The sequence below is a fragment of the Thalassophryne amazonica genome, chromosome 5, assembly GCF_902500255.1.
Source record: "Thalassophryne amazonica chromosome 5, fThaAma1.1, whole genome shotgun sequence".
Classification (NCBI taxonomy): domain Eukaryota; kingdom Metazoa; phylum Chordata; class Actinopteri; order Batrachoidiformes; family Batrachoididae; genus Thalassophryne; species Thalassophryne amazonica.
The window spans coordinates 105,087,219-105,114,335 of NC_047107.1; the positions used below are offsets into that span (position 1 = coordinate 105,087,219).

Below are 27,117 nucleotides of genomic sequence, written 5' to 3' on the forward strand. Positions count from 1 at the left end.
TCTGTGCTAGGACCAATTTTATTTACTTTATACATGCTTCCCTTAGGCAGTATTATTAGACGGTATTGCTTAAATTTTCATTGTTACGCAGATGATACCCAGCTTTATCTATCCATGAAGCCAGAGGACACACACCAATTAGCTAAACTGCAGGATTGTCTTACAGACATAAAGACATGGATGACCTCTAATTTCCTGCTTTTAAACTCAGATAAAACTGAAGTTATTGTACTTGGCCCCACAAATCTTAGAAACATGGTGTCTAACCAGATCCTTACTCTGGATGGCATTACCCTGACCTCTAGTAATACTGTGAGAAATCTTGGAGTCATTTTTGATCAGGATATGTCATTCAAAGCGCATATTAAACAAATATGTAGGACTGCTTTTTTGCATTTACGCAATATCTCTAAAATCAGAAAGGTCTTGTCTCAGAGTGATGCTGAAAAACTAATTCATGCATTTATTTCCTCTAGGCTGGACTATTGTAATTCATTATTATCAGGTTGTCCTAAAAGTTCCCTAAAAAGCCTTCAGTTAATTCAAAATGCTGCAGCTAGAGTACTGACGGGGACTAGAAGGAGAGAGCATATCTCACCCATATTGGCCTCTCTTCATTGGCTTCCTGTTAATTCTAGAATAGAATTTAAAATTCTTCTTCTTACTTATAAGGTTTTGAATAATCAGGTCCCATCTTATCTTAGGGACCTCGTAGTACCATATCACCCCAATAGAGCGCTTCGCTCTCAGACTGCAGGCTTACTTGTAGTTCCTAGGGTTTGTAAGAGTAGAATGGGAGGCAGAGCCTTCAGCTTTCAGGCTCCTCTCCTGTGGAACCAGCTCCCAATTCAGATCAGGGAGACAGACACCCTCTCTACTTTTAAGATTAGGCTTAAAACTTTCCTTTTTGCTAAAGCTTATAGTTAGGGCTGGATCAGGTGACCCTGAACCATCCCTTAGTTATGCTGCTATAGACGTAGACTGCTGGGGGGTTCCCATGATGCACTGTTTCTTTCTCTTTTTGCTCTGTATGCACCACTCTGCATTTAATCATTAGTGATCGATCTCTGCTCCCCTCCACAGCATGTCTTTTTCTTGGTTCTCTCCCTCAGCCCCAACCAGTCCCAGCAGAAGACTGCCCCTCCCTGAGCCTGGTTCTGCTGGAGGTTTCTTCCTGTTAAAAGGGAGTTTTTCCTTCCCACTGTAGCCAAGTGCTTGCTCACAGGGGGTCGTTTTGACCGTTGGGGTTTTACATAATTATTGTATGGCCTTGCCTTACAATATAAAGCGCCTTGGGGCAACTGTTTGTTGTGATTTGGCGCTATATAAAAAAATTGATTGATTGATTGATTGATTAATATACATATTATCATATTGTTCAAGTTGGGCCCATTTTACCAGAGTTATGACCCTTGATTAACAAATCTAGACTTCATCAGTTTCCTGAGTGGGTGTTTGCATTCTGAAATCAGCACCTCTGACATTTTGAGGAGGAATTTCATGAAACTTGGTGAAAGTCCTTGTTATAGCTTGGTAATATGCATATTATCATATCGTTCAAGTTGGGCCCATTTTACCAGAGTTATGGCCCTTGATTAACAAATCTAGACTTCATCAATTTCATGAGTGGGTGTTTGCATTCTGAAATCAACTCCTCTCACATTTTTATTAGGAATTGCATGAAACTTGGTGAAAGTCCATGTTATAGGTTGGTAATACACATATTATCATATCGTTGAAGTTGGGCCCATTTTACCAGAGTTATGACCCTTGATTAACAAATCATTTCACGTTTCATGAGTGGGTGTTTGCATTCTGAAAATCAACTCCTCTCACATTTTTAGTAGGAATTTCATGAAACTTGGTGAAAGTCCTTGATATACGTTGGTAATACACATATTATCATATTGTTCAAGCTGGGCCCATTTTACCAGAGTTATGGCCCTTGATTAACAAATCTAGACTTCATCAGTTTCATGAGTGGGTGTTTGCATTCTGAAATCAACTCCTCTCACATTTTTAGTAGGAATTTCATGAAACTTAAAGTCCATGTTATAGGTTGGTAATACACATATTATCATATTGTTCAAGTTGGGCCCATTTTACCAGAGTTATGGCCCTTGATTAACAAATCTAGACTTCATCAGTTTCCTGAGTGGGTGTCTGCATTCTGAAATCAACTCCTCTCACATTTTTAGTAGGAATTTCATGAAACTTGGTGAAAGTCCATGTTATAGGTTGGTAATACACATATTATCATATCGTTCAAGTTGGGCCCATTTTACCAGAGTTATGGCCCTTGATTAACAAATCATTTCACGTTTCATGAGTGGGTGTTTGCATTCTGAAATCAACTCCTCTCACATTTTTAGTAGGAATTTCATGAAACTTAAAGTCCATGTTATAGGTTGGTAATACACATATTATCATATTGTTCAAGTTGGGCCCATTTTACCAGAGTTATGGCCCTTGATTAACAAATCTAGACTTCATCAGTTTCCTGAGTGGGTGTCTGCATTCTGAAATCAACTCCTCTCACATTTTTAGTAGGAATTTCATGAAACTTGGTGAAAGTCCATGTTATAGGTTGGTAATACACATATTATCATATCGTTCAAGTTGGGCCCATTTTACCAGAGTTATGGCCCTTGATTAACAAATCATTTCACGTTTCATGAGTGGGTGTTTGCATTCTGAAAATCAACTCCTCTCACATTTTTAGTAGGAATTTCATGAAACTTGGTGAAAGTCCTTGATATACGTTGCTAATACACATATTATCATATTGTTCAAGCTGGGCCCATTTTACCAGAGTTATGGCCCTTGATTAACAAATCTAGACTTCATCAGTTTCATGAGTGGGTGTTTGCATTCTGAAATCAACTCCTCTCACATTTTTAGTAGGAATTTCATGAAAACTTAAAGTCCATGTTATAGGTTGGTAATACACATATTATCATATTGTTCAAGTTGGGCCCATTTTACCAGAGTTATGGCCCTTGATTAACAAATCTAGACTTCATCAGTTTCCTGAGTGGGTGTCTGCATTCTGAAATCAACTCCTCTCACATTTTTAGTAGGAATTTCATGAAACTTGGTGAAAGTCCTTGATATATGTTGGTAATACACCTATTATCATATTGTTCAAGTTGGGCCCATTTTACCAGAGTTATGGCCCTTGATTAACAAATCTAGACTTCATCAGTTTCATGAGTGGGTGTTTGCATTCTGAAATCAACTCCTCTCACATTTTTAGTAGGAATTTCATGAAATTTGGTGAAAGTCCATGTTATAGGTTGGTAATACACATATTATCATATCGTTCAAGTTGGGCCCATTTTACCAGAGTTATCACCCTTGATTAACAAATCTAGACTTCATCAGTTTCACGAGTGGGTGTTTGCATTCTGAAATCATCTCCTCTCACATTTTTAGTAGGAATTTCATGAAACTTGGTGAAAGTCCATGTTATAGGTTGGTAATAAAAATATTTCATATCGTTCAAGTTGGGCCCATTTTGCCAGAGTTATCACCCTTGATTAACAAATCTAGACTCCATCAGTTTCACGAGTGGGTGTTTGCATTCTGAAATCAACACCTCTGACATTTTGAAGAGGAATTTCATGAAACTTAGGTTGGTAATACACATATTATCATATCGTTCAAGTTGGGCCCATTTTACCAGAGTTATGACCCTTGATTACAAATCTAGACTTCATCAGTTTCATAAGTGGGTGTCTGCATTCTGAAATCAACACCTCTCACATTTTTAGTAGGAATTTCATGAAACATGGTGAAAGTCCTTGTTATAGGTTGGTAATACACATATCATATTGTTCAAGTTGGGCACATTTTACCAGAGCTATGACCCTTGATTAACAAATCTAGACTTCATCAGTTTCATGAGTGGTGCCTGCATTCTGAAATCAACTCCTTTCACATTTTTAGGAGGAATTTCATGAAATCCAGTCCAATCCAATCCACTTTATTTCTATAGTACATTTTCCAAACATAATGTTAACAAAGTGCTGCACAAAATGTGAGTAGAACAGTGCTCCTACCATAAAAAAATAGTATAAATACATTAAAACCATAAATAAATAAATGACTATATCATTAAAAAGTACAAAATCAAACCATAAATAGAATCTATAATAAAATATCATAAAACTACAAGTTAAAACACTAAAAGACAACAGAGGACCATACAACTCACACGGAGCTAAAAGCCAAAGAATAAAAGTGGGCATTTAGGCAAGACTTAAAACACTCCACTGTGGGGGCAGTTTGGACATGGAGGGACAGAGCGTTCCAAAGTGTGGGACCTGCCACAGAAAAGGCTCTGTCCCCCTGGTTTTAAGCCTAGTCTTTGTCACCACAAGCTGGAACTGGCCCTCAGACCTCAGAGCGTGTGACGGAGGATAAATTTGGAGGAGGTCCACAACTGTGGGGCCAGTCCATTTAAGTGTTTATAAATAAATAATAAAATCTTAAAATCGATTCTAAGATTACCAGGGAGCCAATGCAAAGAAGCAAGAAAAGGTGATATGAACATGTTTTGTGCTCCCTGGTAAAAGGCGCACAGCAACATTCTGGACGATCTGCAAAGGGTATTTCAATTTATTCTTAGAGTAAACCATGTCTCATGAAGGAAACATGTTTGAATGATTATAACTTCTATTAATTTTTTTTAGTAGTCTGAAACAGGTGCTACCCTTTAAAAGTAAAGTAAGAGATGACTAAATCAACATTTATGCATGCAAGTAGTCAGTGAATGAACAGTGAAACTGTCAAAATGGCATAAGCTGAAATGTATATCACATGTTTCTGTCAACTATATTTATTGAAGAGAACCATCAAAGTTATCCTTGCTCTGTGGTTGCTCTTTGAATAGAAGAACAAATATTGTCAGTGTTTCTTTGTAGCCTGTTCTGAATGTTTGTGTTCAGACCTCAAATCGAAACAACCCAGTTCAAATCCAATTTGCAGTGTTCACACTCAGAAAAAGAAAAAAAAACATCAAGCCAGATACAGCCCAAATCCCACTCAAACCAGATTACTAACCCCAGTCTGAATGGAGCCACTAACTGTGAAGGAAAATGAAGGTCCGGTTTCAATTTCAGTTTATTTAATTTTATATAGCGTCAAATATCAACAAAGCTGCCTCAAGGCACTTCACACAAGTAAGGTCTAACCTTACCAACACCTAGTGCAAGCACACAGTGGTAAGGCAAAACTCTCTCTGATAATATTGAGGAAGAAACCTCAAGCAGACCAGACTCAGAGGGGTGACCCACTGCGTAGGCCATTCTAATAGTTACAATACCTTTACAAAGTTTTATCAAGCTGAGGAACAGAAAATAGGAATTCAAAACATCTGCTGCATCAGCTTCAGGCATGGCATCTCACGGCCAGTCCAGCATCCTGTTGTCTGCAGACACCAATCTCGTGCAATGCCATCTGCATCTCGGACAGGGAGACAAAGAGCAGAATCAGTCAGCCAGAAAAACCACACCTATGGTATAGTTCATCAGCAGTAAATCAACGGGAAAGCAGAGAGAATACTCAGGTGATCACTGGCCGCTAGCCCTAAGCATCACTAACAGACCCAGAATTTAGATAAAGTTGAGGCCGAGACCTGTTCCGTTACTAATAAAATTTATTTAAAAAGTTAGAAAGCATAGTTCCATACCATGTCAGAATGCTAGGCATACGAGAGACAGAATAAATGAGTCTTAAGTCTGGACTTGAAGGTCTCTATAGAATTAGACTGTTATCTGCATAGGGAGATCATTCCACAAAAGAGGTGCACGAGAAGAGAAAGCTCTGTGGTCTGCTGACTTATTACTCAACCAAGGGACACAAAGTAGTCCTTCGCCCTGATAACACAGAGTCCAGACCAGTACAAAGGGTTTAATTAGATCAGCTAAGTAGGGAGGTACTCATCCATGAGTAATTTTATCGTTTAATAGCAGAACCTTAAAATCTAACCTCACAGAGACAGGAAGCCAGTGAAGAGATGCCAAAATGGGTGTAATGTGGTTTAATCTTCTGCTTCTTGTCAAGAGTCTGGCAGCAGCATTTTGAACCCCTAATGCTGGACTGTGGTAAAGCATTGCTGGTCCAAGGCTTTCAGGTCCTGGTCCTGTCTTCACTTTGAAACTAACCAGTGACCTAAGGCAAAGACTAGATGTTCTTGGGACTAGGTTTCTTCAGAGGGTCCTTAGCTACTGCTGGAATTACTGCTGGACTTACTTTGTGCCAAACAGTTACTTCAGAAAACTCAGTACTTGCATAGTGATAGAACATTAACATTTCTCTAGACTTGAACCAGCATGCAGGTGTCTCAGTGCGAAGAACCCCAGCAACTGGGAAAGACCAAGGAGATATCCACTTTTAACCTAGCTGTGGTAGACAGATGGCTACTTTTGAGTGGTGGAGATGGACCAGTTGTCTGCCTGGGCGGTTGCCATGCCAAATCTAAGGTAGTTCCATAATAAGGTGGATACGGGAAACCACAGCACCAGAACATACTCTCAGACAAGATCTTCAACCTTGTTAAGGAGGTCATGTTTTTACCATAGTTTGTCTGTTTGATAGCCTAGATGCTTGATAAGCTCACCTAAGATAGGAGCAGGACCAATATAGCATTCCTGTTCAGTGGGCATGTCTCCCATAGCATGCAGGAGTTGACATGGACTTTTGTGACCTATGTTACAGAACTATGAAACCCCTATCACACCTACAGTAAGTTTTGCTTGCAACAAGATAGATTCTACACGCACAGACAAAGAATTGTGGGACTTATCTGATATTTAACATAAATATATTTAAATTTAAAAACTCGATAAAACCTGATTTTGCACAATATGACCCCTTTAAATAGCTAAGTTAGGTGACAGAATAACAAAATCTTTCGGAATTGGTAAACAACCCATATTATATTTGCGAGTGTTGTTTTATAGCTGTTGTATATGCGCCCCAAAAGAAGATATCAAATATTTTATTTTGTACACAACAAGCAAAATAGGGACAGTGCTTTCTCTTCGGCTCATGACTTTCATTTTGCATTTTGAGTAGCTTATTTTTTATGTGTGTTTGTGTACAATATTTTGGGCTTTAAAACTGCTCCGGAATCCTGTCATCGCCTGCATTTCTCAGATGAAGGATCATAAAGATGGGCTGCTGAATAAATAGGCTTGCATTTGTGTTCTTGCAGGAGCATTAAGATGCAAACAGTATTAAATCAAATGCATCGTGCAACAGCCAGCGGATGCTGTTTTGTACTTGCTACCATTTGCAGAGCAGCAGAGCCGTTCCGCCACTGTACTGTGTTTATGCTTAAACATCTGAATGCAGGGTGAAAGCTCAGTGTTTCAAAGGCACGCACCCTCTCCGCGGTGTTATTTATGAGGGCTTCGGGAAGCAGGCGGGCACTGTGAACCTCCTCTGGAGCAGGTGGAGAATAATAGCCTGGTCTGGTGCCATATATCAAGTCAGCTTTTAGTGCTTAAGAGCATCCAAGCTTTCCACGTCCATCACTCTGCCCCCTCCGCCACACCGCCACTCTCCGACTCCATTATCCGCCACGTGCCACACCGGGAAGTGAAGAACAAAGTGTTGAGTAGACACACAGCCCACTGCTTTTAATGCCACAGTGTTCACCGGGAATCGTTTTCATGGCACTTTTAATTTGAAGATTATGTCAGAGACCGAATCCACCAGAGGTCAAGGACGTTCTGCTTTCAGGTGTGCCCGTTCTTCCACATGTTACACATGAAAGGCAGTGTTTTCCCAATTCCCAGCATCCCTAACAAACACATGGCACTGTTTTAGATCAGTAGCACTCCAAGGAGAAACAATCTACCCCTCATCTAGTTCTCACTTGACAACTTTGCTGTAAAGAATGTTCTATTTTATAATCACACCAAAACCTTCAAACAAAAGTAAAAACTATGCTGGACAAATTTATGACCATATGTTTTATTCCCTCAGAGGTATGGACTCGAAATGCAACTATTTCCTAGGTATTTGCCAAAGCCTAGATAGAAACTAAACAAATGAGTCAATTGCATGCTGATCAAAGTTACTCCTAACTATGTTTCATAGTAGAGAAGCTTGAATCTTCGACTGGACTGGGTTGCTTGATGCGAGGACGTTTCGCTTCAAATCGCAGAAGCTTCCTCAGCTAAAATTCTTGCTCTAGTGATCTGACTTCTGTCTTGACTCTTGTAGAGAAGAATAATCAAGAAGTCACAAAAGCTGGAGTTTTAAACCTAACCAGACCCCTCCTACCGAGAGGCAGACTGCTATAGGCTAGTGACTAAACAGTAGCTCTAATTAGCACCTATTGTGCTCTAGTTAGCACCATCCTAATGACAGGGCAGCTGTCCCTCCTAATGATGGGACGGACCCTCTCCTGATGGCTCCCTTGATGACTCTCCTGATGACGTGAATGACTCATTACCATGAACAAAAGACTGAAACTGCTTTGACCTGAGTACCCCATTGTAAACAGGGGATAAAGCGTGTCTCAGACTCCCTCCCCGGTTAAGGCTGGGTTTCAGACGTTTCACAAAGAATGCCTCCTTGACCCCTCTCTCAAACCATTTCTTCTCTCTGGCTAATATTTTAACTTCCTTGTCCTCAAACGTGTGGTTAGTGTCTTTAAGGTGGAGATGAACTGCAGACTGAGGTCCACTGGCGCCCTCTCTGCAGTGCTGGTAACTAGGTTTGTTTGCTTACAGACACATTATGATTGCACTTGTGCATAGAATAATCTTATGATCACATGCATGATGGAAATTAGGAGCAGGCTTCTTTCATTTCCAAAGCCTAGGTCTGGTGTTTACCAAGGCCACCGATGCTTGCAAGGATTTTCATTTTCAAGTAATTCATCAGTTATTGGTTCCAACAAGGTGATAATGGCTTTGGCCCCATTTGGTTTGTTGGTTAGTTGGTTTATTTGTTAACAGGATATCACAAATAGACATGAAGGGATTTCATTGAAATCTAATGGAGATTCTTGTATCACAGAAGAGATCATTAAATTTTGAATCAGGATAATTTGTAATGAATATTTTTGTAACAGCTTCCATTTATTTCCATGTTTTTCTTATCTTTAGGAAACAATGACCCAAATGCTCTTGAACTCACAGACAGCACTGTTTTGTTTTGTTTTGTTTTGTTTTGTCTTTTTCTTTTTTGTACAATCAAGAATACTAGATGGATCAAATGTGGTGGGAATAGTACTTGTAGAGATGTCAAGAATCTTCCAGACTGGACTATTGCAATGTTCTATTTTCTGCTTTACCGCAGTTAAGCATTTTGTTAGTATTTTATGTGATTGTGTGTTTTCTTTTATTCTTTTTATCTTTTATGTTTTTATTCTTTTATTGTGTTTTTTTAATCTTTTGATTCATGTTGCTCTGTTTTGTTTGTTTTTTGTTTTTTTGTTTGTTTGTTTTTTATGTAGTGTGAAGCGCCTTGAGGCGATCATGTCTTGAGTTGGCATGATACAAATTAATAAAATTTGAACTTGAATTGATTAGATTTTGGAGTAGTTTTGTTAAAGGTCAAGAAAAACATGAAAACACACAGTTTTTGCATATCTCAAGAACCAAGAAGCTTAGATGGATGGTCTAAACTCTGAAGTATATATTGATCAGCAAAATATTTGTGATTGATTTTATGATTGACTTTATAATGAAGTCAGACAGACATCATATGATGAGGACATACACAGTCATATCTGAGTTTACACTGGACAGGGTGAGAAGCTTGACTATCTGGAAGGGACTCAGAGTAGAGCCGCTGCTTCATCGCATTGAAAGGAGCCAGCTGAAGTGGTTCAGGCATCTGGTGAGGATGCCCACTGGTCTTCTCCCTAGGGAAGTCTTCCAGGCATGTTCAACTGTGAGGAGGCTCCAGGAAAGACCCAGGACATGCTGGAGGGATTATACTTCCCAACTAGCTTGGGAACACCTCGGGATCCCCCAGGAAGAGTTAGAGGACTTGGGCGAGGATAGGGAAGTGTGGGATGAGCTGCTTTGTCTGCTGCCAGCGCTATCCGGACCCGAAGCGGCAGAAAATGAATAAATGTGTGAATTAGTCAATAACACATTACAGACATGAATATGTACTTGTACATTTATATTGTGGTGTGTTCGTGTGCACTGGTCCTCTGATGCCTTTCAGTACATACATGAATACATCACAACCAGGTCTCAACTATAACCTTTTTTCTCCCATTGTGTATATAACTATACAAGTGAATATGGTGCCAATGACGTACTCAAGCTGGACCTTGTTACATGGAGCTTCTTTAAATTGTCCTTTTGTCTCCATCTTCCTCAGGAATTCTCCTTCCCCCAAGTGTGGTGCAGCAACCAGCAGCCCCTGCACTGTGCCTTCTCTCTGGAGAGATACAGCACCGCCACCGCTCAGCTCTCCTGCAAAATCAGCGTGCGCCAGGTCAAAGGCCATGAGCAGATTCTGCAGGTGTACACAGCTGTGGCCGAGGTGAGACTCTGCCTGCAGCTGGGGACGCTTCACATTTTGCGTAACCTTTATGTAACCTTCCTGAAGTGTGTCCGCCGACAGCAGGGTCGGCTCTCCTGAGCTTGCATTATGTATTAATAGAGGGAGGAGGACGTGGAGCGCGCTCCCACAGACCACAGCACACACCCAGCTGTTTATTGTCCTTAATGTACATATGTTTTAATCTCTACATGTCCACAGAGACACATGCTCCAGCAGGTAGGCTGATTCGCATGCACATGTGTTCGCACCTGGGAGCTGCCCAATACATCAACAGTCTCCTGTCAGCCGCTGAACAACTCCAGTGAAGCCCTTCACAGTGAAAAATCCTCTCCCAAGGGCACACTACCAGTGTTAAGGCAGAAGACGGTGAAACGCATTGATTTGTCCAACTGCTTTTCACAACCAGCCTCAAACTTTCAAACGATCCTCGGCACTGACACTTTGAGCTCACACTTATAGTGAGGTGCAGGGAAAACAAGAAGGTACTATCGTGTATGCGACTCTTCCGCTGGTAATATGCACCATGATATTGAAGTGGCATAGTGTTGGCTTTGATTGGCGTGGTGGGGTGGCCAAGTGGTCCTTGTACTTGCTGCCAGCACAGAGGGGTTCCTGGTTCACTCCTTTGTCCCTCAGGCCATCAGACTGTACAACTCCTCACTCGGCGGGGAGGAGGAGTAACAGGAAGACAGAGGACAGGAATGAGAGGAATAGCCAGTAAACCAGTATTAATACAATGACATGCTTTTGGAGGGCGGTATGCATTTTCAGAGGCCCGACATCCATGCCCAGTTGCCCAAAATGACAGCTATTCACCCGAGTTAGACGATCACTTGCTGAGATACACAACACGTGTAATCAAATTAACAATATTTAATGTCATTTCAAAAGGCACAACACCCAGCAAACGCGTACATAAAAAGTTGACTCACTTTAACTTTTGTCATGTCGGCTGGCGTGTGCTGCTCTCCAAATTCGAAAGTGCGTCCTCATCAAGCTGGCTGCTGTTCATTGTCCTACTATCCATGAGAAAATCATCCAGAATATCCATATTGAGACCCACACACACACTTCTCACCTTTTTATCTTTTCCTCTGCGGACAGTTCTTGGGCTGTGCATGCTATGACGTCATTTGTTTACGCACAGCGGGAGGGTATAGCCAGGTAGCGTCAACGTAAATCTACGATACCAGCCTAGCAACGCCTCGGTAAAGTGATAATAATGATCAGTATGTCTAATATTTATATTGTGTATTTGTATTTATATTTATATTTGCTTCTTACCCTGTGTGCTGCTATACAATGCTGCTGGAACCTCAGTTTCCTTGAGGGAGTCTTCCCAAGGGATCAATAAAGTTCCATCTAATCTAATCTAATCTATCTTCGAGACCACCCGTGCCCATTCTAAATATAATTTGGTGTGGTGTTGTGTCAGGAAGGGCATCCAGTGTAGAACGTGTGCCAAATCCATGTCAGATCTGATCTGTTGACCCCAAGCAAAAAAGGGAGAAGCTGAAAGTACATACTAGTGTTGGCTTTGATCATTTTGGAAGATAAATTTATAAGATATTGAGTGAAACGTGCAGCTGATCTGCTCTTTTTAAGCCTGATGCCGTCAGATCTCAGAAGCTAAGCAGTGCGGGGCCTGGTTAGTACTTGGATGGGAGACCTCTTTGGAACACCAGTGGCTGTGTGTGTGTGTTTCTCCAGGTTACACTGGAGTTGCGTCAGGAAGGACTTCCGGCGTAAAACTTGTGCCAAATACCAATGCAGATCTAGCTGTATCCACTGTGGCGACCCTGAACAAAAAATGGGAGGGGCCAAATGGACAACAACAACAACAACATTGAGTGAAACATGTTTTTTGTGTTCTGATAATGTATGTAGAAATATAAACAACACCATCTGTTTTGCTGATTGACCCACACTACCACATTGGGATTTGGGTAAATAGAATATTGGCAGTTCTGCTTTCTAAAATAAAAGCTGGAAGGTTTAGAATTTATGTAAAACAAATATTAATATTTTTGTAGCTTCTTGGTTGGACTAGGTTGGAAAAAAAACCCAGTGATACTAACAAAAATATAACTAAATAGCCGCTTGCACTTCTGAATCAGTAGTGGAACAGTGTCCCTTCAGGTGTTTATTCAGATTGGAGGAAGGAAAAAGTCAGAGAGCGCGAGATCCGGACTATATGGTGGGTGTCGTGAGTTGTTGTAAAATTTGAGCTGCTGCAATGTACATCGATATTTTTTCCAACTTCCGTGCGCATGTGTTAAATCGAAGGGATTTTTCTCATACCAGGTTCAATTCACGGTGGAGGCACAACTAGTCAGGCAACCCTCTTATATAGACCTCAAGGCCCATGGGAAAGCTGTTTTTTTTTCCTGGATTCTATAGTGTAAAGCAGATGAGAGTCCTGGACAGGACACCATTTCACTGCAGGTTACTTCCCCACTTGAGGCTGGTACCAGGACTCCGAACAAAAACGGGAGTGGCCGAATGGACCACACACACACAGACAGGTAGTTTACATTTTGGTGGTCCAATCCTTGTACCAGAGCACTAGATGCCAGGTGGTTAAACAAATCAACACTCTCCACCTGCCCTCGATCCACAGGAGTATTTTCTAATGTTTCAGAATTAAAAAAGAGCATGAAATATAAAGCAGGATGTCCAGTTTGGTGACCTCAGAGTTGCATCTCTGTTTTTTTGCGGATGATGTCGCTCTTTTGGCTTCATTATGCAATGACCTCCAAAGAGCACTGAGCAGGTTTGAGGCTGAGTGTGAAGCGACTGGGATGAAAATCTGAGGCCATAGTCCTCTGTTGGAAAAGGGTGGATTATCCCCTTTGGGTCAAGGGAGGGTTATTGACCCAAGCGACACCTGCTTTGAAAATAGGAAGTCCACGGTTCAAAGCCACAGACAGTTAGGGTTTATATTTGGGGTGAGGATTAAAAGCAGAATGTGAACAATTAGATGAAGTGGTCAAGAAAAAGTGTGAGACAAGACGTGAAATTGTGTGGCATACTTTTTCAATTGGCCACTAGAGGCCGCAGTTTACTAACTTTAAAATGCAACTATAGCTTGATATAAGGTTTGAGAACAAATGACGTGCGCCATGTTTTTTGGTTGAGGATGGTCTCCCAATTCTACTCCCTCTAATGGCCTTACAGCTGGTGGAGGATAATAACATTTATAGTTACCATTTATGGTTCCTTTTATGGTTTTAACCATGACATTTCCCCCACAATCTATGCTTTGGGTTTCACACATTTGCAACCAATAGTTTTGCTCCAAAACATTTGTAGTGTAGTTTGCTTCTTTCCAGAGAAGAGAAACTGCTGAAGGCTAAACTTCCAACCCTGGCTCCACTGCTCTAAATTCTTCCTTTTTTTGTGACTCCCATTTGTTCTTGGTGTCACAGCATGCTGATTTGGCACAAGTGTTACAGCAGATGCCCTTTCTGAAACAGCTCCAGATGTGCAAGGAGATGGAGTGCAGGTGGGCCTTTGAACCCCAGTCCTTGATGACAGGATGCAAAAGTGCTAACCGCTATTCCCTCCATAAATAACACTCATACAAAGTTTTAGCTAGTTTGGTTTATCTGGCATCATTATTGTTCTTGTGATTATTTTAGTGTCCATTCAGTAATCCAGGGTTTTCATGTATCCCTGATACATGAAAAAATGACTGCCAGAGAGTCGCTGCAGTCAAACAACATAGAGAATCCACATGATGACAATTGTAAATGAATATTATACTACAAAAATGTATTTTTTATGCTTTTCGTCACGTTAGTAAGAGACTGTATGCATGATACCCTGAAAACTTGCTAAAACAATTATAACGAATAATCCGTGTCTGCTATGTTTAATCTGCGTGGAATTTAATAAATGCAAACTGAATTTCAGACATATTATATATATAAGTCTGGAAAAAAGAGGACAAACAGTGTTGTGAAGAACAATAATCAAGACGTTAAAGAGCAAACTTCACTTTCCCCCAGAATGACATGATCAGGAAGCGAGTGTAGCTCACAGCAGCTCCCATTGAAAATAAGGGAGAGACAGTCTGTGATTCTCGCATGTTTACATAAAACAAACGCAATAACAACGTCTATAAACCCAGAGAATATATTCATGAGAGTTTTAGGTACAATATAAAAATAGTTTTATGTTGTGATGTTAATGCTGTTGTCCGTGTGCAGCGGTTAAAGTGCAGTCGATCAGAGCGTCTCAATGCAGATCTCAGCATTACTGAGATCTCGCAGTGCAGCGACCTCTCCGAGGTTTTGCAGAATTTGAAACCTGAAAAGGGCGGATAGAAAACAAGTTCAGACCATACAAACATCAAGAAACATAAGGCATATCCTCTATGTAGCAGTAGAGTAAGAAAAAACTTCACATTTATTCATTTTGAGTTGAAAATTGCACTTTCGCCAAACTTTGCTTCACCTGTATTTCTGTCGTTTTAAGCAGACACAAATGTGTCTTCCACATCACAGTTATTTGTAGTTTCATAAAGATCTGCTGCTAAATGCTAACAGTTAATAGCATGTAAGCTAAGTAATAATCAGCGGTGGGCACAGTTCAGCTAACCGGCTAATAGCTAATTAGCGAAGCAGACCTTTTTCCTTAGTGGATTAGTTTTTCAGCTAACTTTGAAAACCATGATGTGACCCAGGTATAAATATAACCAGATTAACTACAATTTTAGTTCATATACAGAAGAAGCATTATTTTACTTTCGACTCAGTTATTCAACATTTTAAAATATAGTTTCTTACTGTACTTGAAAACACCATCAGTTCGTTCACCCCCACGTTGGAGGTATCTAACCCTTTGAACAGCACATAAGCACATAAGGTACATTCGGTTTACAGTCTGAGAGGTGACGTTTGGGTGGGTGTTCTTTTCTTTCCTTTCGACCTTCTCAGTAATGCAAAGCAGCTGTTTGATCATATTTAATGTCGGCTTAAGCCAACTTACATGTTGTCAGTTGTGTGCACTGTCAGCAATCCAAATGTCGAGTAAAGAAAGCTAAATCGATCGGTAGGGCGAGATAGTCCCCATCAAAAAAGCTCATTAGCAATGAGTAGCTCACCATCATTAGCCTACCTGTGCTAACATAAGCCACGGTGTCTCACAGGCGAACTTCTTCCTTTTTACCCAAGGCCATCAAAATATGGCCATTGGGTATTGCAAAGGCTTTGTGTCTGTCCATCCATCTGTCTGTCTGTCTGTCCATTCGTCTGTCTGTCTCGTGCTCATCATAAGTCCAGTACTATTAATGCCAGGGTTTTCAAATTCAGAGGGAACATTCTTGCACACACACCTTGGACAAGTTCAAAGATGGCTAACCTTGACCAATTTTAAGAGGTCAAAAGATCACATTATGTTTACTATTTTTATGCGATGACTCATGCAAATCCCCTTTTTTGGGAAGGGGGTGACAGCAAATCAGAGTGGAGAGGCACCGTGACATTGCTGACTGGTCGCTGCGTTTCTGGGTAAATCTTACATCTTTGTCATATATTATGTAAAAGCTAATGACAAAAAAAAACTTCTAAAACTGAAAATGCTATATTTGTAACCTGATTACACCCCTGGAGTGATTTACAAGTCATCTCGCGGAGGTGACATCACTGGCTGGTTCACTAGCTGCTAATTTTGCTATGTTTCTGGGTAAATCTGACATGTTTCTCATATATTACGTAAAAGCTAGTGAGAAATAAACACTTCTAAAACTGAAAACGCTGTTTTAACAACTGGAATTTTTAGTTTTGCAAATGCTTTTTTTTACAAATGAAACAAATGACATATTTTACAAATGCACATACCAACACATGTTACATTAACTTGTGTGTTGGTTTTTACATATAATAAATCAACCAATCAGTGATGAGCAGAAGCTCAGTTTACCCATAATGCCTTTTGGCATCTGTGTGTTAATGTTCAAAACTTCAGAATGAGTGCATTATTTAAAAATTAAAAGATATGTTATATTTTCACTTTGTACAAGTGACAGAGTTAACATTAATGTAATTAAACTATGCAGATTAACTTGGTTTATAAATCAAAACCATAAGTCAAACCTGCTTTCCTTTTGAGGACTTCCGCCTCACTCTGGACCGCTGTATGCTGTGAATGTAAATGACTCTTACAGCAGTGGGTAGGGTGCACAAAGACAGAAGCCCTGACTCATTGGTTGTGATGGGTTTGTGATCGTCTTTGATTCTGATCATAAGCATTGGCGGTGCTTAAATGCAAAACCGGCTTGTCAGTAGCTGAGAGTGTATCAGAGACAATACTGAAAGTTAGTGGTTAGGTGTAGCTTCCGCTAAATTTTTTAGTGGTTTATCAGTTTAGTGTTATAAAAGTTAACTTTTTAGTTAGCTGATTAGCAGGTATCAAAGATGACTTTTTGGTTACCTGTGCCCACTACTAATTATATGGCTGTTATATACATATAAACATGCAAACTTACAGTATTGCCCGAATATGCTGCTGACGGTGTTGAGCTCATTCGCTTTCTTCACCTCCGTGAAGAACCTGCTAATAGATGGTCCGGTCGTTAGCTGGTAAGCTTTCAATCTATGTGTTTTTTTCCAATGCTGTTGAGATATTTATGGAGTATGTTCATGTCCGACTTGGTTTCTCTAATCGTGTTTTTAACTTCCTGGTTTGGAACGAAAATACACGTTGTGGACCGATTGTCATGAAAAAATATCCGACCGGTAATCAGCCAATCAAAGTGTACATTGTGTCACAGCCATATAATATAATGAGAATATTAAAGTCGTTTTCCATATGTATTTTTATTTAAAAATAATTTTTATTCATTTAATACTTCCTGCACTGTGAATAAACTGTATGTTGAATGAAAACTACTGTTTAATTTCATTTGTTGATTATTTGCACATCTTGGTCATCATCTGATTTTCATATCCTAAACCTTTTTAGGAACATTTATGGAAAATGTAAGCTCTTTAGGTCTGTTTCTTGGGAGTTTGGAGATGAAAAACCAAGCAAAAGCTAAATTCGCACATTCAAGGTTAGCAGTAGCTTCAGGTAAATATTATAGCATATTATTAGATTTGTGTTATCAAAGTTAATTTTACAGTTCGAAAATTATCGTTATCAAAGGTAACGTTTATCTTGGCCCGCCACTGCAGATAACCAGTTGTGCTTTGATTTGCCCTGCTTTGTCACACATGTAACGAGTGGAAGATTTAAAATAATAATAATTTTTAAAATAACCTTCTAATAGTTTAAATCTGTCACACATTAGCTCCTAACATCAAGTTGGCAGATTGTTGCCTTGCTCATAGATACATCTGTATCAGTTAAGTGAAACTTATTAAAATTCACAAAAAAATCATGCAAAAAAAAAAAAAAAGAATGCGGGGAATACAGCTTCCCCGAACATAGATATTTTAATGCAGTAAATGCATCTGGGTAAAACACACACTCTTTCAAATACAGTGATTGTGTTCTGATAATAAAACACGTTTGATTCTTCCAGACTGAAAAGGAGTCGGGCCCATTTTTTAAGCAGACAGACTGCACCATCACGTCGCAGACGGGGCCCAAGGCCTTCAAAATCCCCCTGTCCATCCGCCAGAGGATCTGTGCCACCTTTGACACTGCCAACGCCAAGGGCAAGGACTGGCAACTCTTAGCCCAGAAACTCCACTTAGATCGGTGAGATCCTATGTGATGGTGTGACACGATGTGCATGTTGTTAACCTCATGACTCTGTGTTCATACGGAGCTCGTTAATCTTTCATACTTCACTTCCACCCCAGCTGACAGGACTGATAATACATTGTCCATGCACTAAGTGATTGTATTGTCTGTTGGCTGCTTATTGCACGCTAGTTCAGTGCCCGTAGAAAGTTTGTATCCTATAGACAACTGGAAGCTTAAGCAGATTTCTTATGGATGGTCGTAAGAGGCTGTGTTTGAAGGTGGGATGTTTAAAGAGGTGTACTTATGTCATATTATGTTATTATCTGAATATAGTATTTCATATTGTTTTAAAAATCTGTTTTATTATCAGTTATAAGAACATAAAATTATTCTTATTAAACAGATTATTGGAAGAGACTCAGACAAATTAAACAGGACATTTAAAATATCTGAAACAGCAAATCAGTATCCCACCTCCTGAACACAGTTTATTTAAACTTGAACTCACAGCAAATATAAGATTTTATTCAGTTTATGTACTTAATGAAACATTGTACAAATTGTGGGAAAATATAAGATTTATTCAGGTTATGTGCTTACTGAAACGTTTTACAGATAGTGGGAAATTTGTTGCTGTTAGCAAAAAATGGATTTTTGCGAATGTCTCCTCAGTGTTGGCAAGTTAAACTCAGTCGCAAGGAACACTACCAGCATGCCTTTCACAGTAAAAGTATTTGCTGGGATGCTAGCATTGAACATTTTATTGTGAAATGGTGCGAGCAACTTGAACTATCTGATGTTGTTTAACTTTGCTACCAATAACGTCAGCGAGCCACACTATCTTGGAAGTATGAATGTTACAATGTTAATCAAAATAAAGGTTTAAAAAATTAATCCCCCAAATTTCATAATAAAGGATAATTGTGCCATGCACAAGCCATATCCAAAAGCTGAGGTCAGGCTGACAAATAGAGGTGGGCGATACCAGGAATTTTGGTATTGATCCGATACCAAGTAAATACAGGCCCAGTATCGCCAAAATCGATACCGATATTGATACCGATATCGATACTTTTTCATATTTAAGCTTCATAGATCAAAAGGATCCAAAAGACCTAGGACAGAATTTCGCCAAACATTGTACGTGACAACAAAATACTTTATTATCACAATCAACATTTTTATTTAAAAAAATATCACTCAACACAACTTAAAACAAAATCTCCTGAGGTAGAGGGATGACAAACCACAATACAAGGGTGCGCTGCTCCGTGTTGTGTGACACAGCGCAGCGCTGCTCTTACAGACAGAGAGTAGACTTTGATGAATCTGCGTGCGCAGCAGTCAGTGCGTGCGGGAGAGAAAAAAACTTGAATATCAATCTTTTTACATGAGGATTGTTCAATATCAATACCAGCGTTGGTATCGATATTATCGATATTAGGATCGATCCGCCCACCTCTACTGACAAACAGTCAGAGAGATATGTGAGCCACATACACACACACACACACACACACAGACGCTTCACTTCCGGCGAAGTGGCCAATCCGAAGGCAAGAATTCATACTTCCACGATTGGCCGCCTGATGAAAATACACTCGGGCTGCATTGATTGTCTATTGAAATCAGCTGGTTTTGTTTTGTCTCTAACTTGCTTCTAACAGCCAGCTGACGATTCTCATTGCCTGGAACGACGGGATTTATACACCAAGATGACCTGAAATGAACCATTGTAGATTAAATTGATTTTATTGTCGAGTCTGACCACTTTGAAAAGTGACCAAATTACATGTATTTGTATTGCGTACAGCAATGTTTTCATCGGCCAAAAACGGCCACTAGAGGGCGCTTGGGTAAAGTCCACGGCAACCCATAGATAGATTCTTGCACATCATGTGCAATATTCTTGTACATGTGCAAAGAATCTTGTCTGATGCATTTTAGGCGCTACTCAATCCACTTTCAATTTTAAGTCTTATAATCTCTTAAATGCATTATGCATGAGGGATCTAAAATTCCACATTTTCCAGATAAGCTTCTTAGTTGGGCTGCTTTGGTCTCAGGTTGATGTGACCAATGACTGCAGCTTTTGTTTCTGTTGGTGCCCCTTATTACTCTAACAGCAGCTGAAGAACTGAGGAGTGATAGTGAAACACTGCCCCCACCTGGATCCATCAGTACACATCAGTTAACATACCTTCATTGGCATGGCAACAAGCTCTCTGCTCGTCAGCTTTTACACAACTTGAAAATTAAATCTAAACCCAAATGTATTTGCCAGTAATTATTCACAATTTCTGATAATTTATTGTTTATATTTTATAGTCTTAAAAGATCATTCTTCTTGTTTTTACCTCCTTGTTGGAGCCAGACGGTTGTGTTTACCGCAACAAGGTAATCCAATTTGTGTCAAATTAATTTTTAGTTACAAGGAGAAGTGCTAAGTAGATTTTCTAATCATCCGCTGAAGGAGGCGCGAACACTGTCCCGGAGAGGGTTTTAGAAATACAGATTTATTGCTGAAATGTTGAACTGCAAAATGTGTAGACAGGAAATACCTCATTTTCTGTCAAAGTGTTTAGATCCCAGCTGCAGAAAAGGTGTCTTCCTTTGTGTGTGTGTGTGTGTGTGTGTGTGTGTGTGTGTGTGTGTGTGTGTGTGTGTGTGTGTGTGTGTGTGTGTGTGTGTGTGTGTGTGTGTGTGTGTGTGTGTGTGTGTGTGTGTGTGTGTGTGTGTGTGTGTGATTAAATAGCAAATGCTGCTCAGTACAGTATGTTAAAATCAATGCACGTCTTCACCTATACTGAAAAACTTGAACTTTACATTGAGAGTCACATCATTTATATATGTTTGTGAAATTGTTTTCTATAATGCAACAACACCATTAAAATCACTCTAACAGACTCAGATATTTCATGTTGACTGTCCTGGTGTCACTGGCAACTTTCATCAAGGTCAATACCTAATCCTCTGGGGCCGACGCCGTCGTATACGACGGCTAAGACCAAGCTTTGCTATGTTACAAATAACTTTTTAATGATATGAGATAGAAACTTACGTTTTGTTTTGTTTTTTTAGTTTTTTTGCTGAAAAGTTAACTCCGCGGACTTTCGAGCCAGCCATCGGCCATCTTTGTACTCCTCATAGAAGCTGTTTGATCACGTGCGCAATGTGAGTGTGCAATCGGAATTGGTTCACCGTCGCATGGTTTTCCAAAATCCAATCGTAGGGCAGATTTACGTCACGTGAAAAGCCAAAGATCGTTTTCAGGAGTGATATGTTACTAGTTGGCCCGTTTGAATAGCTCCCTGGGTGCTCCAATGAGTACATACTATTAGTACATACTCAGTGTGCCCTGCGTCATTGCGCACAGCGAAAGTGAGCAGACGGAGAGCCTCTGATGACAATCTCACATGCTCAAAGAGTGTGTAACTATCAGGATTGCTCCAGTAGTTTGCATGTGAATGTTACTGGGTAACTCTGTTGCTTTCTCAGCGTAAAGCACTGTTTACCATATCAAAATAACAAAATGCATAGACCATTTTGTATATATTGTTCAAAATGTGCATTTGTGTTTATTGTTTGAACCATTTTGATGTTCAGTCTTTCACACAAGACCTCAATTTACCTTTATAAAGTGTCAAAACAGTTGTTTATCATAGTTTGCTGTGTGTTTTGAATAAATGTGTGTGGGAAAATTATTTTTCGCTTTATTTCTTCCTTGCGTATTTCTGATTGTAAACCTTTATTACACTTATAAAACACAACAAAAACATATACAGTGAGGAAAATAAGTATTTGAACACCCTGCGGTTTTGCAAGTTCTCCCACTTAGAAATCATGGAGGGGTCTGAAATTTTCATCTTAGGTGCATGTCCACTGTGAGAGACATAATCTAAAAAAAATCCAGAAATCACAACGTATGATTTTTTAAATAATTTATTTGTATGTTACTGCTGCAAATAAGTATTTGACCACCTACCAACCAGCAAGAATTCTGGCTCTCACAGACCTGTTAATTTTTCTTTAAGAAGCCCTCTTATTCTGCACTCTTTACTTGTATTAATTGCACCTGTTTGAACTTGTTACCTGTATAAAAGACACCTGTTCACACACTCAATCAATCACACTCCAACCTGTCCACCATAGCCAAGCCCAAAGAGCTGTCTAAGGACACCAGGGACAAAACTATAGACCTGCACAAGGCTGGGATGGACTACAGGACAACAGGTAAGCAGCTTGGTAGAAGACAACAACTGTTATGATTATTTATTAGAAAGTGGAAGAAACACAAGATGACTGTCAGTCTCCCTCGGTCTGGGATTCCATGCAAGATCTCACTTTGTGGGGTAAGGATGATTCTGAGAAAGCTCAGAACTACACAGGAGGACCTGGTCAATGACCTGAAGAGAGCTGGGACCACAGTCGCAAAGATTACATTAGTAACACATGATGCTGTCATGGTTTAAGGGCAGCAAGGTCCCCCTGCTCAAGCCAGCACATGTCCAGGCCTGTTTGAAGTTCACCAGTGACCATCTGGAGGAGGCATGGGAGAAGGTCATGTGGTCAGATGAGACCAGAATAGAACTTTTTGGAATCAACTCCACTTACCATGTTTCGAGGATGAGAACAACCCCAAGAAAACCATCCCAACCGTGAAGCATGGGGGTGGAAACATCATACTCTGGGGGTGCTCTTCTGCAAAGGGGACAGGACGACTGCATCGTATTGAAGGGAGGATGGATGGGGTCATGTATTGTGAGATTTTGGCAAACAACCTTCTTCCCTCAGTAAGAGCATTGAAGATGGGTCATGGCTGGGTCTTCCAGCATGACAATGACCCCAAAGACACAGCCAGGGCAACTAATGAGGGGCTCTGTAAGAAGAATTCCAAGGTCCTGGAGTGGCCTGGCCAGTCTCCAGACCTGAACGCAATAGAAAATCTTTGGAGGGAGCTGAAACTCCAAACCTGAAAGATTTGGAGAAGATCTGTATGGAGGAGTGGACCAAAATCCCTGCTGCAGTGTGTGCAAACCTGGTGAAAAACTACAGGAAATGTTTGACCTCTGTAATTGCAAACAAAGGCTACTGTACCAAATATTAACACTGATTTTCACAGGTGTTCAAATACTTATTTGCAGCAGTAACATACAAATAAATTATTAAAAAATCATACATTGTGATTTCCGGATTTTTTTTTTTTTTTTTTTTTTTTAGATTATGTCTCTCACAGTGGACATGCACCTAAGATGAAAATTTCAGACCCCTCCATGATTTCTAAGTGGGAGAACTTGCAAAACCGCAGGGTGTTCAAATACTTATTTTCCTCACTGTATATTCTGAAAGCACAGGTTGTCCTGAAAAAAAGATACATAAAACTTGATTGTGGGATGCAGGGAGAGCTGTTAACAGCAATAATAAAACATTTATGCCAGGCGAGTTAACTGTCCAAAAAATGCCCTCGGCCCCAGAGGGTTAAGGTCTCGATCAGTCCCCAAATTTAATGAGTTCTTCCTGTTGATAAAATTGATTGTTTGACCAGTTTTATTGGCCATCAGCCAAAGGTTTTTCAAGAAACTGATTGAATCACTCCCCCCACCACCACCACATATGAGGGCTGTCCGTAAAGTATAGGTCCTTTTTATTTTTTTCAAAAACTATATGGATTTCATTCATATGTTTTTACGTCAGACATGCTTGAACCCTCGTTCGCATGCGTGAGTTTTTCCACGCCTGTCGGTGACGTCATTCGCCTGTGAGCACTCCTTGTGGGAGGAGGCTTTCAGTGGAGTGAGTATATGAGAAATTGTTTATCAGCTGGAGATGTTCCAACTTGTCCTCAAGGCTTCCAACAGAGGTGTTTTTCCTGTGGCGGAGCGTCGCGGCGGCTGCGAGCCGACGCTGCAATCCGCCCGCACGTCTTTCATTAAAAAAATCTCCTTTAACAGTGGAACATCCGGATAAAATGCTGAAACCGACTTCTTCTGAAACTTCTCTGTTCTCTCACGACGTCCTGGATCAGTAGAGCCTGAAATGTGGAGGTTTTCAGCTTGAACAGGCTGATGACGGCGGCTGAGAGCGCTGCGCGACGTCTCGCACTGTGAAAAGTCCTTAAAGCGACAGAATCACCTCAAAATCTCTCACCAGCTGTTAAAATTTTCACTGAAAACCAGCTTAATTTTTCGAACCATGTCCACTTCGATGTGTCTCACAGGTTTAGAAAAATTTTTGATCAAACAAAGCGCCAGTCTCTCAGCAACTTCTCAGACAAAGGAATTCCGACGAGGGGCTGGACGACTCCTCCCACAAGGAGTGCTCACAGGCGAATGACATCACCGACAGGCGTGGAAAAACTCACGCATGCGCACGAGGGTTCAAGCATGTCTGACGTAAAAACATATGAATGAAATCCATATAGTTTTTGAAAAAAATAAAAAGGACCTATACTTTACGGACAGACCTCGTACACACACAAAATCTTAATTTCCATATGTAAAACATCAACACAGAAAATGATTAGTTATTTAATTGATTATTTGACTGACATTTTGGTGCTTGGCAGTTTAAAAAAAAAAACACATGTCCATATGAAAAAGAAGGAAAAACAGTGACCTCAAATACACACACACACACAGTTGTGCTGACATTTTGCATTTTGCATCACCACTCAAATCTTGATAGTGAAGTCGAGCAAAGAAGGATTTTCTTTCATCAAAACAGATCAAATCCAGGCTTGCATCTCAGATGTACCCTCTAGCAATTTGTAGCTAAACTTTCAGGTCTTCTTTTTAATAAAATCCTCCTCTATTCCACTTCATCATGGAACTGTAGATGACAACATGCAGAACTTGCACTGTGCACTATCCAGTTGTTAAGCACTGACATAACGCATCACGTGATAAATCTGTTTCCGGGTCCAAAGACCTCCAAGTTTACAATTAAAGTTACGTCTGTTTGATCCTTTTAAGGATTTACAGTTTAAGTTTAGTTTGTGTTCACATTGTGCGCAAACCTCCGTCCCTCCCTTCTCCTTCTCCGCCTCCACCTCCGTTAACCGCATTCGTCTGGTTCTATGGTCAGAACACTTAATAAAACTTTTCTTTTTCTTTGACTTTACATATTTTATTATGCACGGGTAAAATATACATGTCTGTTTGTTAATAAAAAAATATTTATTAAAATAAACAGGATGTTGAAGTGCAAATTTCACTTTCTCCCAGAACGACATGAACAGGAAGCGATCGCAGCTCGCAGCAACTCTCATTGAAACAACCTGAGCATCTGACATTTTTACATAAAACAAACGCAGTAACAACATCTAAAAACCCAGTTAATATATCCAGGAGAGTTTTAGGCACAATATACAAAGACTTTTATGTTGCGATGTTAATGCTGTTGTCCGTGTGCAGCGGTTAAAGTGCAGCCTGATCAGATCGTCTCAGTGCAGTTCTCAGTGTTAATGACAGCGCGCCTTTTTCGTTTAGACCCGGAAGTTGAAAATCACATGATGCATTACGTCACACTTAACAACCGGATTTCTCCAATCACAGCCACAGAAGCCTATAACTTCTTCTGGGTTGTCTGGGTGTCTTGGTGGCTTCCCTCACTCTTCTCCTCCTTGCACAGTCACTCAGATTTGAGAACTGTCCACTCCACACAGATTTACCATAAAGTGTCATACTGTTTGTATTTCTTCACAATTGATGTAAATAAAGTCCAAGACAGCTTCACCACCAGAGGGCCTCGTATTAAGAACAAGGGTATGTAAACTTTTGATCGGGGTCATTTGGGTAGTTTCTGTTGTCATTATGATTTAAAAAGAGTAAACAGTTGTTTGACAATAAATGGCTTCACTCAACCACTAACCATGAGTGAAAAAAAGTTTGTGTTATCATTCATATTCTTTGAAAAATGGCAGAAAAACCAAAACGTCTGCCAGGGTATATAAACTTTTGAGCACAACTGGGCGCCTGCTGCACTCCGCCTTTTAAATTGGTTGACAAATGACACTCTGCTTTATATTGCTCTCCAGTTTACACTCAGATTGCAAAAAACAAAACATGCGTTTTGTGAAATTGGACATTCCCCTGCTTGCAGCATTCATATTACACCATTTTCTATAAAAATGTCAAGATAGGGCCCTTTGTGTTTTTTGTTTTGCTTTGTTTTGGTTTTTTTGTTTTTGCCAAATGTCACTTTATTCTTGTTGGTCATTTCTGTAAGTATAACCAGCCCATACTTCATATATGTTGGTCTGCAGAAACCTGGGTTATTTTGCAAAGCAGCGGAGTCCCTCAGCGGTCATACTGAGCCTGTGGGAGGCTCGCCACCAGGACACTGCTGACCTGAACTCACTAGCTAGTGCTCTCGAAGAGATCGGCAAGATCCATTCCAAAAGCTCACCCAAGGAAGAGGATGAGCATGATTCTGACTTCAGTCACATACAAGCAGGAAGCCAATGTGGAATGGGAAAACTCTCCAGTACTCAGTCCGAGGATCCCGCTCCTGAATCTACAGGCTGACATGGGCTTGAAGTCCAGAAGTGAGGCAAGTATATGTGCACACACACACGGCCAGTGATGGACAACACACTGTGGTGCAGCGCAGGAAGGTCATGACACTGCCCGTGAGAGGACGGAGCGGTCGACGTGCCGAACCGTCACAACTGTTAAGAGCTGAACGTGGATCTACCCTCCCAAGAATCTGTCTTAGAATGACCCTAAATCTGTATCTTTAGTGACACTATATTTTGTTGCTTTTTAAAAATACATTTTATGATTGTTATTTTGAAGTCCAGGCTGCCCTGTATTTTGTTTTTTTGTTTGTTTTTTTTCCACGTGGCAGCTCACATATTTGCATATTTGCATTGATATTCTT

The 27,117-nt window shown here is 40.2% G+C and overlaps 1 protein-coding gene across 4 annotated transcripts in view; it reads left to right on the forward strand.

Annotated features, from left to right (window-relative positions):
• unc5db (unc-5 netrin receptor Db) overlaps positions 1–26,907 on the forward strand; it is a 751,148-nt gene extending 724,241 nt beyond the window's left edge. For all 4 annotated transcript variants that reach the window (XM_034171021.1, XM_034171024.1, XM_034171022.1 and 1 more), the window contains 3 exons: positions 10,357–10,521; positions 18,071–18,249; positions 26,501–26,907. In XM_034171021.1, the coding sequence (XP_034026912.1) occupies positions 10,357–10,521; positions 18,071–18,249; positions 26,501–26,762 (606 nt within the window). In that variant the 3' untranslated portion in view covers positions 26,763–26,907. The remainder of the gene's footprint in view (positions 1–10,356; positions 10,522–18,070; positions 18,250–26,500) is intronic.
• The last annotated feature ends 210 nt before the right edge of the window (positions 26,908–27,117 follow it).